At 40.9% G+C, this 17,887-nt stretch overlaps 1 protein-coding gene across 1 annotated transcript; it reads right to left on the bottom strand.

The window, feature by feature from the left end:
- Positions 1-5,740: 5,740 nt before the first annotated feature.
- UPK3A (uroplakin 3A) lies at positions 5,741-15,037 on the bottom strand. The gene is made up of 7 exons (XM_064461234.1): positions 15,020-15,037; positions 14,853-14,935; positions 13,867-14,022; positions 10,875-11,154; positions 9,576-9,658; positions 8,977-9,109; positions 5,741-8,092 (listed from the first exon to the last, which is right to left on the bottom strand). Exons 2-7 carry the CDS (start codon positions 14,905-14,907, stop codon positions 8,005-8,007), a joined length of 795 nt encoding a protein of 264 aa, XP_064317304.1. The 5' UTR covers positions 14,908-14,935; positions 15,020-15,037; the 3' UTR covers positions 5,741-8,004.
- Positions 15,038-17,887: the final 2,850 nt, after the last annotated feature.

Below are 17,887 nucleotides of genomic sequence, written 5' to 3'. Positions count from 1 at the left end.
TCTGCTGTAGTTTTTTGAAGTTACTGCCTGTGGACCAGTCGTTCCTGTAATCCTCTAGTACATCTAGTTCTATATAAGGACTGAATGCAATCAGGAAAAGATGTTTTAGTTTTAGGCAAATAGATAACACCAGTCTACCACAAAAACTTGTACATTCCTATCATCAGTACTAGCGTAAGATCTATTTTTTTAAGAGGTAGAAGCTTATAAACAAGTTAAGTGAAACAACAATATTATTATTTCATTTGGCTGATACAATATGTTAAAAATGATGATGACTTAAGGATGTGATTGTGGAAGAGCCCCATCTAACAGCATATAACAGTTATCACTTTATAGTTCCCATCAATGTCTGTTTAAAAAATAAAGATCCCTAGCTGCTCTAACGCAAGACCCTGGGATTCTCCCTAATTGTATATTTGTATAGTGGAGAAATTATGCGCAGAGGTGATCTGATTCACGTCCCTCACAGCTTGCAAAGAATAGCAGGGAAAAAAGTGTTAACTGTGCAACTGGAGGAGCACAACAAAGTATTTACACTATACTATGAAAGTGTTAGCTCAGGACCTAACATAAATTGTAGTAAAGTGTGGCAGGAAAAGGCACCTGTAGGAAGAGATGTTTCCTATAGGCATTGAGGGTATCAAAGCACAGGGGGAAGCAGCATCCCTTGGAATACATTTTTTCCTCCAAGACACAAACAGAGGCTGGGTAAGCATTGGCACAAGGAGGGAAGCCAGCTGAGGATAGCTCTTGTGTTACATCCTTCCCAACACAAGGAACTCTGATTGTCCTGGGTGTTTCCTTGCTAGCAAGGGTAGGCACTGCAGCTCTCCTAACTGTGGAAGCGGGCTTGATCTATGTGGCAACATCAGAACAGCTTTGGTTTATTTTCCTGCTCCAAGATGCAATGATCAAACACTGCTGCCTGTGAGCTACAGATAGCCCCCGTCACAGTATCTGCATGCCTTAGTGACCTTTGTGTTTCTTAGCCATCCCTTCCTCCAAATCAGCCCCCTCGTAAATAAGTAGCCACACTTTTCCCTACCAATTCCAGTTTTGCTACACACATACCCAAATATGTAATTTCTGATATGATTTCCTAGGTTATCTTGGCCTTATGTTACTGAGATGACCTCACAAGGTTCTGCTCTCCTAAAGGTCCCCTCCAAAAAACACAAAACCCAACAACCCTCCCTGCCCCAAACAACATGGACAAAGTGTTTTGATGCTTATTGATGCTTTTCAGATTCTTCTTTTCCCTTGTGAAAATACATTTCTAATTAAAACTATATCTTTTGCTAGAATTCTGTGAATGGAAAATCTTTTTCCAATGCTGATGTGGTTAAAACCAGGTTCAGGCTCAAACTCATCATTAAACTGGAGTTTAAAAGGGATACAAGAACATGTAGAATTAGCCCCATCGTGTTCTCTTGTAATTACCTCATATGCGATCAGTAATGCATGGATCTTCACTGACATTTAAGCTGATAATTCCTCCCCCAAGCCAAATTTGAGATAAACCCTAGGGTTCTCCTGTGGCTGCCAGGAGCAGATTCACCATTTCAGTGAGACTGCACAGTGATGATGTTCTATGGGACTAGTCCTCGTGCGCTCACGCTGGGCTCTGGCCAGCTGTGCTGATGCCAGGGGGTGGGAGGAATCGCATATTGATAAACTGATCCCAACTGTGCATAATCTTTCAAACCTTAGGTAAATCTCAGTGGGGATGTTTCCTGAGAAAGGGCTACAGTCCTGGAATGTGTTCTGCTGCTCAGCTATGCTTGTGTAAACGCAGAGAATGTGGACAGGCTTCGATGAATTTGGCTGGGATTATGCTGCCAAATGTGGAACAGAATCTATCCCAAAGTTACTCACGCCATTAAGGAAATAATAACAATCCATTGTATTTCAATAACTCCTTTCATCCAGAAAGAATTTACAGTGTTTTGAGGAAAAGATATATAATTCTCCAAAGTTATGATACAAGAGCTATTTAAAAAAAAAAATCAATGGAAAGACTAACTGAATTGAGCTGGTGTTTTATTTCAGCCATAAAGCACCATATGAATAAGTACAATAATAAAATGTTGTGGAGCCTGCTTATGAATACTAGCTTGTAGATAAATGAGGAAACAAAGTATTACCCTCAAAAATACCCCACTTCTGCAGACCATCTCTGTCTCTCATATTAAAATCACAAAACTACTCAGGTGAACAGAAATAGCAAGCCTACACAGAGGAAGGTAATGCTTGGGTAATTTTGATATTTGATAAACATCACACAGCAAATTTAAGCTTGATGATCTTTCATTGCGAAGAAGTGTTTTGTAGTTTCACTCTGTAGGTCTTCCATGCCTGGGAAGCTGCTGTCTAATGCATTACAATGGTGCCAACACGGAATGTGTATGATATTGCACCCCAGTGCTGGCTGCACTCAAACCTACCACCCTTTGAAGTGTCTCTGGAGGAAAAGTTGGTTTGTGGGTTTTTTTGCAAAGCCTTCCACTCAGTGTCCCTGAGCGGATAAACATAGTGAGCCCTTTTCCAGGTAGACTTTCATCCTCCCAGATTCAGAGCAACTTTTAATTACGTGGTTCACGTTGTAACTCTTAGGAAGGCAAAAACGTTTGTGCAGACACAACGTCTGGAACACCATTGGCAAAGTTTGTTCATACATTTTAACTTCAAGACATGACACCATGGCTTAAAATCATTCTTATGATCTCAGACCAAAGGACATTTACAGTAATTGTGATCTCAGTGTGTTGATACTGCCACCCTTTTTCTGTCATTAAATCTTAACTGGCGTAGTATAGAGGCGCTTGCTGCAAACTTCCCTTTAGAACAACGAACCAGAACAGGTTCAGTTTAACCATTCAGAGGCCTTTCCATGAACTTATATGAAGCATTCAGCATACACCAAACAGTGTTTAATCCAAACAATTTCAAAAGCTCTTTATACATTGATTCACCTACTGTGAAAGCTGAATCACTCTGTGAGACGGCCATATGCAAGAGACATGATCGCTCTTCAGTTATTTTGCTTAGATAAGCACGTAGCCGCTGCAGGAAAATATGTAAAAGGTCGGAGCATTTCTCCAAGGAGCACTGTCAATATCAGGATTGAGAGTTATCACACTTGACTTTGCAGGGTCAGAACTGGCAATAAATCATGCACAGAGGCCAGTGCATTTTACCAAGCATGGTTTGAATGCCATTTAAAAACCATTTGAAAGTTGGTCATTCTGCTGAGAATTTTGCCAGAGAAAGTGAAAGATGGTACTAATTACAGGAGAGGATGTAATGTATATGTGCACTTGTTCAAATGGGAATGGCTTGAAACTCAAACTTGTCTCCCAGAAAAGCAGCTAGGTGATTAAAATATTTTTTGGTCACAATCAGCTTCAGCTATACATGAGCTGTACATAACAGAATTGCCAGCCTGTTATTATATTTCACAGTCAGATAATATCTAGCATGCTTTTCTCTTCAGGACAGCTAAACATCAAGCTTCCCCAGGCAGATGTTGTAAGAAAGGACAAGGTGCGGGAAGGGTGAGAAGAGTGAAAAGACAGCTGCTTACTTAGGGCCAAGACCTCCTTTCTACAGTTGATTAGGATTTAGATTTGGGGGGTGTTGGTGCCATACTGTTACGCTTTCTCTGTAGTTGCTAGATGTCTTGATCTCTCATCAGACTGTGACCTTGCAAATACAGAACTAAACTGTAACTAAGTAGAAAAATTAGTTCCGGTAGTTCAGTAGCACACTGAACAGTTTATAACACAACAGCACTCAGATTTTTTCCCAGAGGTAGGCCCATGCGTCTAAGCAAAATAAAAACATATGAGGGTCTCTGAAATAACAGGCTGTATATGCAGTTACAGCCAGAATTCCCAAATAATTTTCAAAATTTGAAAAAAAAAAACAACCCCAAACTACAGTTTAACAATATGCTTATAAATGCCTCACAAAAGTTATTACAGTTGACACAGAAGGAGTCTTTTAGTCAACTGAAGACTCCCATGGCCATATTTTAGCAGCAAACAGCCCTGGGACCAAACAAAATACACTAGCAAGGAAGTGCTTGAAACCGAACAAATCTCATCTAGCTCTCGCTCTTTTTACCACTTCCCTTCCACATCCAAGCTCAGGCAGCTCCACAGACAAGCTGGGTCACATAGCTGCTAGTGGACAACTTCAGCATTCAACTGTACTGAATCTTAGTGGAGTCAGTCTATGTGCTAAACAAGCCTAAAGCGGCATTTCTGCCAGGGCTTCAGCTGAGGCCATGCTGGAATAAGTCATGCAAAGAGATGCAAATTGTTTTACAGTCCTGGAGACCAGGCATTTGAATCTTAACGTAGAGTAGAGGTGAAAATAACCTCATCCCAGCACTAGTTTTTTTGCACAGCACAGTTTGTATTATTTATTACTTTCTGCCCAGAGAAATACCAGGACCCAAGTAAAAGATACCAGAAATGGAGTGTACAACTAGACTCTTGGCAACTTAATGCTATTAGGGTTACATTCATCTCAGTGCAGACCAGCAGGCATGGGTCAAAGTCTTCTTAGGGCTTCTCTTGAAAAGAGATCTCAAGTTCAACTTGTTCACAACCATCAGGTGTAACATTGATAAAACCTAAGCACAAACTTGGAGTCTTAAATGTAAGCAGGACTTCAGTAGTGGTTCCTCAACTCTCTCCATAGGTGTGATTTTTATCTTCACTTTCTACCACATATCAGCACCTGCAATCAGCATTTTCAATACATTTTGCAGGGTCAGTAAAGGAACGATAACTATCAGTCAGTGCCCAAAGCAACAGCTAGTAATAGATGAACAATACCTAGAAAACACCTAGCAAATATCACTCTTTAGTTTTGTCTCATTTCTGTTGATATTTTTATAATGTAAATACATAAGGCTCAGGAACTTTTTGTTTTATGCATACATATTCCTTCATTCAGCATGGCAGGTTGACTGTGAAAGGCATATCTGAACAAAAATACAGACAAGGTTGCCAACAACTCCTGAAAGAGCCTAATGTAGTCTTTTTGCACCCCTGTTCCTTCAAAAATTAAGCAGTGCCCCCCAACCTTTCTATTTTTTAAGTCTATGTACTAAAGAAATGCTGTTAATTGTTGATACCTTATATTTCTTCTGCATGACCAGGATAAGAATTAGGACATACGTCTGACAGGCTCCAAACAGGAATTTCCATACCCTTTCTTCAGCGAGGAGTCGAAAGCAGAGCAGAAAGCAGCCAGTATTTAGATCAATGGAAATACCATGGGGAGAGGCAGAAGTAGTTGTGACCCTGTCGTGGTATTTATCATGACTGTTGTTTTGACTGGGTACAGTCCTGAAACAGGTACTGACATGCAAGATCTTGTGAAAAGCTGAAGCTACTCCAAGCATAGTTCTCCCTGTCTAAAAGCAGGGTTGCATAGAAAAAGTAGTTTGAGTTGGCATTTTCAACAAAACCTTTCAGCAGGAAATTTTGATGAAAATCATATTATATTAGAGATTCTTTTGCATCCCATGTTCTTTGAGAAAGAAATGACCTAAGATCTGAAATGGATGAAAGGCAGAATTCTTTTTCACACAAATTTTATGAACCCTGGGGAAGTTTCGAAAAGCTAAAGTGAAGAAGCCCAAAGCTTGTATGCATCGTAATATAGGAGACAGTTAATTCTGCTCCATTTGTATGGAGGGGGGAAAAAAACCCACCCCCCAAAACCAAACAAAAAACCTAAAAAAATTCATTATTAATTTTTCCATAAAGAAATAAAGTGAAGATCTTTTAAATAAAAGAATGAAGAGAAACACAAGAAGAAATACAAGCTATTCAACTAGGCCCATTATCAGGATTAAACTGACTAAAATTAGTTATCTGGTGAGAGACAAACTGCTTGATGTGAATGTCTTAATATATTCTGGCAGAAAACAGATTGGATTATTCTAGTACTCTATTTTAAATGATAGCTATACGTGCTGACATATGGTCTCAAGCAACTCCTTCAAATGAAATGAAGGAGAACTTATTCCAGTAATAGAATTAACTGATATGGCATCCAGAGTAACGTATTGGCTGTCTGCAGTTGAAAGGATACTTATTTGGCTTTATTAATTTTACTGATCCTACTGTTAGATAACCTGTTTTTCCACTGGGTCCAGACCAAGGAGTTAGAGGCCACTATAGCAATGAAGTACTACTTTGGCTTTATAAAGGAGGTAAACACTCCAAGGATCTCTCACGTACTCTAGTGTTCAGCATTGCACACCTCCAATTTGTACTCCCTCTTTCTTCAGATATCCATTGCTTCCAAGTTAGTACCCAATACATGAACGAGAAAGTACCTCAGAATGGTGTTTGGAGCAGCCTGTATAGCAGAAAATTACTGGGAAGACACCAGTAGCCAAAAACCAGAAAAGCATCATTCCAGGTGCTTCAACACTCATTTCTAGTCAGAAGGCAAAGCACCCATCTCTTCCTTAAAGTGCTTTCTCCATGTCAGCCCTTGCATAGCTGAAACAAAGATGGAACAGGCAAGCTTTAACATGCTGTAGTTAGAATACCCAAGCACTGGGAACTTGTGCACAAATCTCTTGGGCCTAAGTCCTTAAGTTGAAAATGGCAAATTTTGCAGTCACCAAGCTACAGTCTCAACGCTCCATCCTGACAATATTTGACTTTACACAAAACTTTTTAATTTTCATAATCTGAAGAGAGTAAGTTCCACTCCCTGAAACAGACACCAGTACGAGATCATCCAGTCATGGCAGTGATAATGAACAACCTATGTCAAAACATAATCCGTATTTATAGTCCAAGACAGTTTAACAAATGTACTGATAAACTAGGAAAACATCAATAAAAATAAACATCAATAACCAGTAACAGCTCTGTGCTATCTCAAGGAAGTGCATGCTACAATAGGACAGTTGGTTCTACATAGTCAAGAAGTATAAGGTAGGGCTTTGAAGTTGGATTTTCCTCAAGTCTTTTGTAGAGACAAAACTGTATATGGAAGTTGGCATCAATGGAAAAAAGCAGCACATAACTCAACCTTGGGGCAAAGATTTATTTCTAGTCACCAACTGAGATCATGAAATGAAAGAAAAGAATTAGCTCAAAAAACCCCACCAGTCTAGATACTAAGATGTGAAGAATGCTGGCTTGCAGCTGCCTAAGGTAAAGGTCAGGAATGAGGCTAAGCCTGACAACAGTGAATATACTCGTGTATATTCAACCATATGATATGATTGATATGAATGCAATATCTCCCCTTTACTAGCCCACCAACAAATTATACGGCGCTTTGAAAGAACACACCTTCTTTGAAGCAATTTTGTTAGCTTTCATTGCTGCAAAGCTGTTTGAGGGTATTGAAGTATTTGAGATCAAAATAACTCTGCTACGTACAGGGCAATTGGAACTTGCTTGCTTTCTTTTAGGGAAGGAGGAAAAAAGGGAAGTCCTATGACAGAAATAGTCACTAAAATCCTGAGGAAGCAGCAGTAGCTCCCTGTTGTCTACCTTTTAATCCCTAGTTTTCTCTAAGTACATCTTTTTCTAAAGCAGCCTGTTTTTCTTTATTTGTCATCATCGAGAAAGTTTGAGACATCATGTTCACCTGATTGTGCGAAGCAGATGAGAAGTCTGCATTAGTGCTTACTCCAGAGGAGATGTATGTATTAGACAACCCCTGATCACACCACTGAAGTTGAATGATCTCATGAAGATTCTTTCAACAGTCCAGGCATTTGATATGTGCTATACAAGGCAATTAACTAAATCAGATCTCATTAGGACAAGACAAGATATCATGAGCTACAAGACATCAAAAAAGTTGTCTTTATTTAATCTATGCTATTCATCTTCAGTTGCCTGGTTACATTCTGTAGTGTTTTGGACTAGTGTTGAGTAGAAGAGACAGTGCCACAGTCTAGCACATGTAGCAATTCCATTGCATTTCCAGTCTTGACTTGAATCGGGTTGTTTACTCAGAGCTTAACTGTGGTGCCAGTTCACTTTGTTGAATAGTCTGAGGCATGCACCTTGTCTCTGCAGAAGAATCTTCAGATCCCCTGGTGGCAAGTGAAAGGCTTTATTAAGTTCCAGTAGAGACTGAGTGGAGCCAACTGTCACAACATTTTGCAAAGGCTGATAGCTACTCAAATCATTTAAGATCAGAGAATCCCATAGATTATTATTTTTTTTAAAATAATCCTTTGCAATGCAGCTTTTGCTTTCCACGTCTTTCATCCAGGAGGGCCTGGCAGAACTGGCTGAATACAAAGCACTTGCTTCATTTTCAAGTGAAAGAAGTGGGTGTTAGGAGCCCTGATGCCCACCATTTCTAAAATTTAATTAGTTCCCTCCAGAAGTTCAGTTTAGGAATCAATCAGGCCTCATTGATTCCTGGGGCAGGGGACATAGAAGATTAGGGAACATGCATAGACTTGTTGAGTTATGCAACTCCAGCAAAGCCTCACTTACTAATTGAAAGGGGAAACCTATTTCTCCTGGGGAGGCGGCAAATAAATTAAAATCAAGGCATTAATTAGGACCTTATGTAATCTTTACAAATGCCTGCACTCCTTAAGACAGCTTCCAAACTCCTGAATAGATGGAAAGTTGCAACATATAAGAAAGAATATACAGGCTTTAAGTATGTGCAACTCTACTGTGTTTTTGTGCTTGGTTTCCCCCCCCCTTTTCCAGTAGTCCTTACTAAATTCTGGCAGCTAGTAAGCTTAAAGCTGTGTAATAATTACAAGAGCTGCTGATCGTAGGGAAGATTATGATAAAGTAGTCTTTTCATGTTACCAGCTTCAAAATTTGGAGGACACCATCTGGTCTGTCATCTCAAACAAGACCAGCAACAGTGGCTTGGAGCCACTTGGAAAAAGGCTGATGACTGAGGTTTTACGTACTCTTACTGGAGGTTTTAAGGTGTAGCAGTACTTACATGACAGCAGGGGACACAGAAGCAAGAAAGCCATCAAGCAGAAGGAACACAAGAACACTTAGGATCGATGTAATGACAATCATGTCTCCACTCCTTCGACCAGGCCAGGTATCAATTTTCGAGGGGAGTTTAACTAGAAAAGCATGGAAAGAATGTTCCTATTTTTGACCATGAACACCCCCGCCAAACAGAAGAAAGTTGGTGATTTAGGAGAGGCAAACTGATTATGTCTATACCTGAAGATGATTTATGGGAAACAGGTGTAAGACTCAATGTCAGGATTTAGAGTTTATAAGCTTTCCTCAGTAGATTAGCCAGTATAACAAGTATCTATTACTGAGAAATGTCAACAGCAACAGATACCATGACGAACATCAAATCTGAAACCACACGTACAAACTTTATCTTTACTAAAAGAATTGTTCTGAAGTACACAAAAGTAGTGCAGAATTTTTGCATATTTAAGTCTGAGACTCCAATATTGAAAGACTGACAAAATCATTAAAACTGTAGGAAAGGACTAGATGTTTCTCATAGAGCAACAGCGTCCTAAGGCAAGCACAGCTACTCAGAAGACCCAAGCAAAGTCACAAACTTACCTCTTCTGGTTTTGATTGGATCAGACCAGAGAGTTTGGTCTGTTATGATACCTTCAGTGCTATCTAGCAATACATATTTAAACCTGTGGGGAGAAAGTGTTAAATTAGGTATTTCAAATTTGAGCTTCCTTACTAGCATATTTAAGCTACTAGATTAGCTGGTCAGACTTCAGGTTTTGTCAAAGCATTAGTTGGAGACAAAGGTAACTATTTCCAGAGACCTTATAAAGAAAAAATAGAATTAATAATGGAAAAGCATTCTGTGCTATGTCATGCACAGTTTGCACTTTGTTCATGTGAGCCTTGACAGATGATAGCTTTCCAACAACAGTTTTTCCCAGCTTTCTATTCCCTGTTGTGAAGGGCCTTGTTATTTAGGACAGCAAGTGGTTTTGATTTCCATATGGAAGTCGAAGATTTTGTCCAACAACAGAGATCTTTGGCACTTTCCCTGCTAGAGGGGAGCATTGAAGAGACTGGCCAACATCAGATTTGGCAAAGAAATTAAGTTTCCATTCAACAATAGTTTGAGTTTTCAGAAATGTCCTGAAGAGACAGAAGAGGAGATGGTTTTTGCAAAACTAAGAGCCCATAGTATTTTGTTTCAAAAGCATATTAGGTCTCCACAGCAGATATGGCTCCACATGACTGCCACTTTTACTACGGCTTTTAAATAGCTGGCAACAACAAAACAAGTGTTTCAGGTTGCAGCTGTCAGGGTGCCCGAATTCCCCAGATGGCCGGCTTCCCCAGACAACAGGGGTCAGACAAGCCTGCAAGCCACCTGGCCCTCACTGTGAAGTCTCCAGTAACATTAGGGGCTTCCTGGAGCTAGAGAACAAGGAGGGCTTTGGCTCCCCAGAATCCCATCAAAACAAAGCAACCAGAGCCAGATTGAGTGTCCACAATTTGGCAAAATCATCTAACAGAAAATACATGGTGAATAATTGCAACATAATTTTCCAGTCAAAATCCTTTTCTACCAGCAGTTTCTGATCAGATGCTGTCACTGGATTACCTACTCCAACATAGGCATAGATTCAGCAGTTCACACGAGTTTTCCTGTTGATCCATGAATTTAACCTGATAGAGCTCACCACTGCTAGGGCACCATTGAGCACCATCTGCAGGGCACTAGTCCAAAGCCAAGCCATCTTCATAACTACCCTTGCAATAGAGCATTTTAGTTAGGGACTGGTAATTCACAACATACCATTACAAAGGAATATTACAGACTCAAAGTTGCTTCCTTTTGTGTTTTAAGATCAGCAATTGCCTTGTAAGAAATAAGAATAATACCTGTATGTTGTGTCTGGTGCAAGAGGTGGGTTACAGACAGCTAAGAAGTTTGGGTCATACAAACAAGTCCCATCATCCCCAACTCTGAAGAGGTATTGTTTCAGGACATCAGAAACTTTGTTGACATCTCCTACATCAGCAAGTTTGGGAGGTGATGCACAACTGGGCACATTGAACGAGGCAGCCTTGTAAGGTCCAAGCTGCCCCCCACTTGTTTGTTGGAAGGTGTTGTCAAGTGGTTTGCTGCTGTTGTCAGTCACCAGGGAGCTTATTGCACTTGCTGCAGGAGAGATGATTTTTAACAAGGCTGTTAGAACTAATTCAGCCCTTTCCATTCACCCTGTATTTACTTGGCAACTTGCTTTTCTACCCCAAAACACTCAAAAGGGAAACCAAAAATCTGCTACCAGTTTGGCTGTAGTGATCCTACCCCTTCCTCCATATTTGTTGATGAAATTCTTTACACTTGTCCCTCAGAAACTGTGAAGGATCCACAGCATATCTCAGAGCAATACTTCTTAGTAGCCACCCTCCCCAAATCCCTCTTTTCCAAGGAGAATCTGGTGGAGTAGGGAGGAGGATGGCAAAGGCTGCTCTTGCGCCATGCCACGCATGGCTCCAATAAACATCCAGTAAATTCTGCCATTTCAGATTTGATACTATAGCCAAGCATAATTCCTATAGTCACAACTTTCTTGTCTCCTGGAGCAGAAACCCTTAGACCTCTGGTCATGCAGCAGCTGGACCTCCCAGAACCGCACAGTATGCAGACCAGTGTGTAGGGACTGCATGAACAGATGTGGTATCTGCATTTCTGGCCAGCCAGGCATTTCACTGCTTCCAGACAGCATGCCTCAGAAAGCCTGAAAGTCCTCACAGCTTCAAGCGAAGTGTGAATCTGCACCCAGCCCTACAGCATAGTTTGGAAGCCCAGTTGCAGCTCTTGAACCTTTCCTGCTGCAAAGCCAAGACAGAAATCCCAAGGGACAGTCCCAAGTTCTGCAACTGTGGGTTAAATTTTTTTGGGGGAGCCCCCTCCAGCTGTTCAGTGCTGTCAGCAGCAAATGAATGCTCGTTTTTCCAAAGCTGTGGTACCTTGGGAGCAACTTCAGTTTCAAAGCATTCTGCTGTGCTCCTGGAGCAGACTTCTTGCAACTACTTGGTTATGAGAAGTTTTTAGCTGTGATCCAATGCAAAATTAAACCTGCTTTATACGGGAAAAGTTTCTAGGACAGGTTAGAGATACAACTTAAGGGGCAGTGCTCAAGATAGTTGAGCTGTGACACCCCTCTCTTTAATAGGAGCCAATAACACGAAATCAAATACTAGCTAAGACACGCTCTATTCTCAGGCTTGGTTTTCCAAACTGTAACACTTCTCACAGCTAGGTCTTCCTGCTCTCCCAGTCTCCACTTCAATAACTCTTAGCCTGACTTTGATGAGCAAGTAAGAGCTGATGACTACGCAAGTTTGCTTTGTGTTTTTTTTGTTTGTTGGGTTTTGTTTATTTTTTTAGACTTTACTAGGTAGATCAAGTCTGATAGTGACATTAACAAGAACAGAGCTAAAAGTTACATTACTTCTTCAGAAGTTTGCTAAACCCTTAGTTTTGTAGTATGCTGGCACATTTCCTTACCAGCAGAGCTGCACATAAGGTGTTAAGAAAATTAAGTTCTCTTACATTTTCCTGTCTTCCTGCTCCAGGAGGCATCCAAGGGTGAGCCAATGTGCTTCACTGCAGACCAGAGATAAATCCAAACAAAATTCCTCCCAATCTGCCAAGTAACAAGTTTGCATCTGCTTGCCTTAAAGGCAGCAGAAGAAATTTCTCTCTCTATAACCCCTTTTTTAGAGATTCACCCATCTATGTAAGAAGCTTTTGCCATAGAATCTGCAGAAGACAGGTGGTTAATGTAATTTCTAAAACAAACCATCATATTTGCAGGTATAACTAGGTATCAGTAGCCTTTTATAGAATTGTAATCCACTTATAGTCTGTTTCAGACATATAAAGATGTGCACTTCAGTCACGGGATGTGTCTTAGAAGGCTGTGCATTCACAATTGTCTACATTAGCTGTATGAGATAGCATCTCTTGTTATGGCTTCCACCCATCCAAGGCCTCCTCCTTCCACCCTGTCCAAAGTGGGAACAATCAGCAGTGGAAGTTTTAGACCATTTTGTCTGTTGGCCAGTTTCTCTACTGCCCCACTCAAGATCTCTTCTGTGTGCCTCTCAGAAAAGGAGGCTGCATACAGCCATCAGGGGAGAAGGCATAATATAAGGAAGCCGTTTATTTCTGTCAGCTTACAGAGTAGCCCTAGCTGGCATTCAAAACAGTCTGCCAGAGCAGCAGGGAACAGAGAAGGCAGCTTTTGGTCACTGCCAGCAATGTGTCATTGCCAAGCAGTTATGAAACTCATTTTATCAATGAACCCATGGGCCAGGCATCTTTGACCACAAGTCCAGCATGACTTGCCTTTGTCTACCAAAAAAACCAAACTACAACAAAAAACCCAACCACCCCCCCAGTGTAGTCCTTGCAAGTCCTGGCTACCTTAACTATGAAGCAAACAGCAGCAGTTACCAAGTTTCTTTCAGTAGGTTTGCTTTGGGGAATTCAGGGTTTTATACAAAGCATTTGTGTTTAGATGGAGATAAGGTATTGGACAGTGGACCACTTGGTTTCATTAGCAAGATTTGGGCAAATGTTTATAGCTGATAGCGCTGCACCACGCTTACTGGGGTCAGCTAGCACAGCACTAACACTTGCTATCATTAATCAGCCCCATTGAAATACTATGGTTATTTATATTATATAATAATACCCTGGAGAAAAGCAAGACCAGAGGCTCAGTTTGTACACAGCTTACAGCTACAGATTTTTGTCTTTCCCCCCATTCAGACCCACTCCCATCAAATTGTGAGTAATTGCATGCAATGGCCACATCATGTGGCTACCTTCCAGAGAGGCGTAATGCTGGATACTCACCTGATTCCTTCATTGCGTACAAGTAGATGACATAAGATTTATTTGGATACAGTGAGCTGTCAAACATACAGAAAGGTTTTTCTAGAGCAACTGTAGTGAGAGTGGGATTGTTTGTAGCAAGCTGAGGGGCTGCAATCTGAGGCTTCAGGCTTTGATCTAGAAGAGAAGGTTAGCAAAAAAGTGTCTGAAAAAATCTTCCTCCTCTCCCCCTGCAAGCTCTGACTCAAAAGGGAAGATGTGGCAATGCTAAAAAACATTAAAATATAGAAGGGGGAGAACTGCAGTTGAGCAGGAAACAGCCTACCTGTCCTGTGAAAGTTTGAGAGTTAGGGGTTTGCTTTAATGCAAAATGGAGAATGCAATAATTTGGGGAGGGAGATAAGGGATGCTGCTCCTCAAACATACTGATCTCATCACCTCAGAAGGACAAAGGCAAAGCCTCATTATAGAAGAGACTTGAGCCTCTGTCTTTAGGATCCCACATACAGCCTCCCCCCTCCAGCAGCAGCACAAGATGCAGTACAGTCAGTTCTTGAATCCTTTAGCAGCAAGGAGTCTTAATAAGGCTTTTAAGACCAGGCTTGTTAACATACAGAGCGAGATATTTAGCAGAGAGGAACATGGGAGTTTTGGTTTTTGATGTGAGAGACCAAGTGGTATTAGAATAAAATTTGTATCAGATACTTCCCCCCTCCCCACACAAGCTCTTCCCATCTCTAGTCTCCCGGGGAAGATTAACTAAGAATGAAGACAGAGATTCAGCAGCTCCTCCTCCTCCTCCCCAGCCTAGCTGCAGTAGAGGCATTTTAACAATCTTCCAGCTGAATATTTGTTTGAGGCCTCTAAACTCCCATCCCAATACAGATCTTAGGGCAGAAAGTTGACATCCAAGACAAAACAAAAAAAATTACAAGAAACAGAAGGGGAAGAGATACAAAGAGAGGAGCAACAAAAAGGACAAGAGGCTGCATATAGATGCCTCTTACCTGCACCCAGCTGTCCCAAGCAGCAAAAGGCTAATACAACCCAAGGGCTGCACATGCTTGAGCTCTCTGAGCCCTCCAGAAACCTGCCACAAAAGGAAAACCAATTCTGTGAGGCAGCCCCCACTGAAGAGCTCCCACATCCACTCCCTCCCTGAAGTTAACCACACCTGCTTCTTTCAACCAGGTCCCTATGGTTAGAAGCTACTCACCCCCTCAGGACCTCCCTATATGCTTATTGCCCCTCCTGCTCAGGTGTCACCAACCCTCTTCTCCCTTCCTGCCCCCCCCCAAGCTCTTTTCTGCTCCCAGGTGAGGAAGGGTGTTGCAGCTTTGATTTCCACCTGAGACTGGGCACCAGTGTAGTTCTCAGCAGTGCTATGGGTGTAAAGAGAGGGGTTTTTTTTTCCCACTTCTGTCATTGATAGGTGGCTTTGTTCTTTGTTCTTTACCTTCTGTCTAGAAACTTTTAAAATCTCCTACATAGGGAAAATTTGGAACTGAATATCTGAACCTGGCGTGCAGTCTGCATCATGGATGGTTCTGATTCAGAGCTCTAAATTTGGGCAGCCTTAACAGAGGTTACAATTGCCTTCTGAATTGTGTTTCCTGGGTTACATCCTGAAAAACATAAGCCTTCTGCTTCTGGTTAACCCTGATGGGATTCAGGGCAACTATATGAAGAGCAAACCACTGGGAAATCTGAATCTGACCTGTTGTACTGAATTGTTCAGCTGAGAATATTCTTGATGAGAAACTGCTATTACAAATGGTCTGTTACATAAGAGCTCAGATTACAAAATTATTAATCACCCACTTAAAATAGGCTGAGGGGAAAAAATAAGTATCAGCAAGATTTTACAGAATTAATGGGGCTGACATGATGTCACTGCAGCAACTCCAGATTTACACTAATATCACTACGGTTACATTACCAAAACCGTCTCCTTTATGGATATGCCATGGGCCCCAGAAACCTGTTTGGAGTGTGTAATCGAATGATTATAATGCAATTTCCTCCCCATATGTGTTTCATTTTGTTTCAGATTCTGCATGTCATCTCCAGTATATTTGGTTTAACTTTTTTCTCACACTACTTTTGAGGGAGAATATTGAATACAGGAGTTACCCTAGATTTACACTGCTATAGAATAAGAATGAGTTGTATTATTCCTTCTCACTCTATGATGCACTCAGCCTGTGCTTGCATAAATACTCAGGTAAATCAGATTAAGCCAGAAGAGATCTTACCCTTCTGTCTTTTATTCCTAGGAATCTGATTTTTAACATTTATACTAGGTGGGTTAGTTGTACAGCCTTGGTACTGATCTGCTCAAAAGTGGTTTTATCCCTTAAAGCAATATAATAATGCACAAAACCCATAAAGTTTCTGACTCCACAATAATAGCAGAGCTTAAGAACAAGAGGATCTCTTTCTCCATCATAAAATCAATACTTTCTTCAAACAATTATTCCTGTAAAATCAGAACCTGAGTTCCTTAGACAGGTAACCCTTCCAGAGCAATCAGCAGTGGCTTTTTTTCCCTTTAGACAAAAAATTGACGCATTATTTGCCCAATTAAAAAAAAAAAAAGCAGACACCAGGACATATTCGATGGCAGAGAAAAAGAAAAATTCTATGTCATGGCATGCAAGCCATTTACATGTGCTGCAGGATACTCTTCCAAGTTTTATAAGACAGCATCAAAACAGGCAACAGAAAAGAATATAAAGTTTTAAAATCAACAGATTAAGGAAGGCCCAGAATCACAACAAAATTTTTGATTTAAAGGTAGCAATTTTTTTTTTCTTTTTTTGATTCAGAGACATTAAGCAATAAAGTCAGCACTTATTACTCAGGCAAAACTCTGCATGACCTTCTTGGAGCCTTGCCTGGATGAAGAGTCTGGCAAACTGCTTCTTGGTCTACAGTCATGCAAACTGTTACTCAGGTGATTGATTTTACAACAGCCAGGAGTATGTCAGTAGAGCTGCTCATCACAGGAAGTTAATCACCTTTCAAAGTGGGTACAGGATGACAGTTTTAGCCATTATTTTTCATGAGTCTATTTTTTTAAGCCACCATGATTTGGCTGAGTACAAGGCTATCTTGTGCTCTGGTGGAATTCACCAGCCACAATAAGGGGGGAGAACATTGCCCATGTTGTGAGATTTTAAAATTGCTGGGTTTGTTCCATACTCAGAAGAATCTCAAACAAAGGTAGAAAATTAACATGACCATAAACTCTCTCATCTCCATCTGTGCTGGCACATGTGTCCTAAATTAGGACCAGATCTCATCCTTGCTTACCCTTGTGTAAATCCATATTAACTCCACTGAAGTCAGGGGAGCTGGTCTGGATTTAAAGGATGTTACCATGAACAAACTTAACCTCAGTATAATTACAGAGTTCCCTAAAGGAAGCACAAGAAAATACACCGATGTAAATTCCTGTCTTTGTTTAAGCAACAATGCCAATTTTCTTGCTCTGTGTTACCTTTTGGACAACTCTGGAATAATTCATAGAAGCCTCCAGAGTCCGTTTGGATTGATGGCTTCGTGAGAAAAAATCTTTCCTGTAGCCCTGGCTTTCCAAGGCTGTGTGAAACTCATGTTTGGGGAGGAAGGGGCCTGAAGTCCCAAAAGGCCATTAAATGTATGGAACTCTCCAGGATCTGAAGTCCAAACCTGCTTTGCGTGCTTGGCTCTGGGTGTAGTGGAGATAACCCTCCATAATCTGCTGTGCTTCATCTCTCTAATCCACTGCATGGGCTAAAATTTATGGGCAACTTGCAAGCCCAGCTCCATGTAAAGAACATTATAGCGTTTAATAAAGAGATTAAAAAACATGGTGGTGACATCTACCAGTCAAGATGGTAATCCAAAGGGTGACAAATAAAACATAGAATCCATTTTGAAGTACTTTGATGATCCTCAGTAGTTATATGCATAGCTATTATTAGCTTGTAATTTCCTGCAGATATCCTGGTGGGTGTAGCCCTCGAGGTAGGAGCTGAAAGAGTAGGGGAGTAATGCC

This window comes from Phalacrocorax carbo, chromosome 1 (assembly GCF_963921805.1).
Source record: "Phalacrocorax carbo chromosome 1, bPhaCar2.1, whole genome shotgun sequence".
NCBI classification, from domain to species: Eukaryota; Metazoa; Chordata; class Aves; order Suliformes; family Phalacrocoracidae; genus Phalacrocorax; species Phalacrocorax carbo.
The sequence above is the reverse complement of the archived record's forward strand: the minus strand, read 5'-3'. Positions and strand labels throughout refer to the sequence as shown.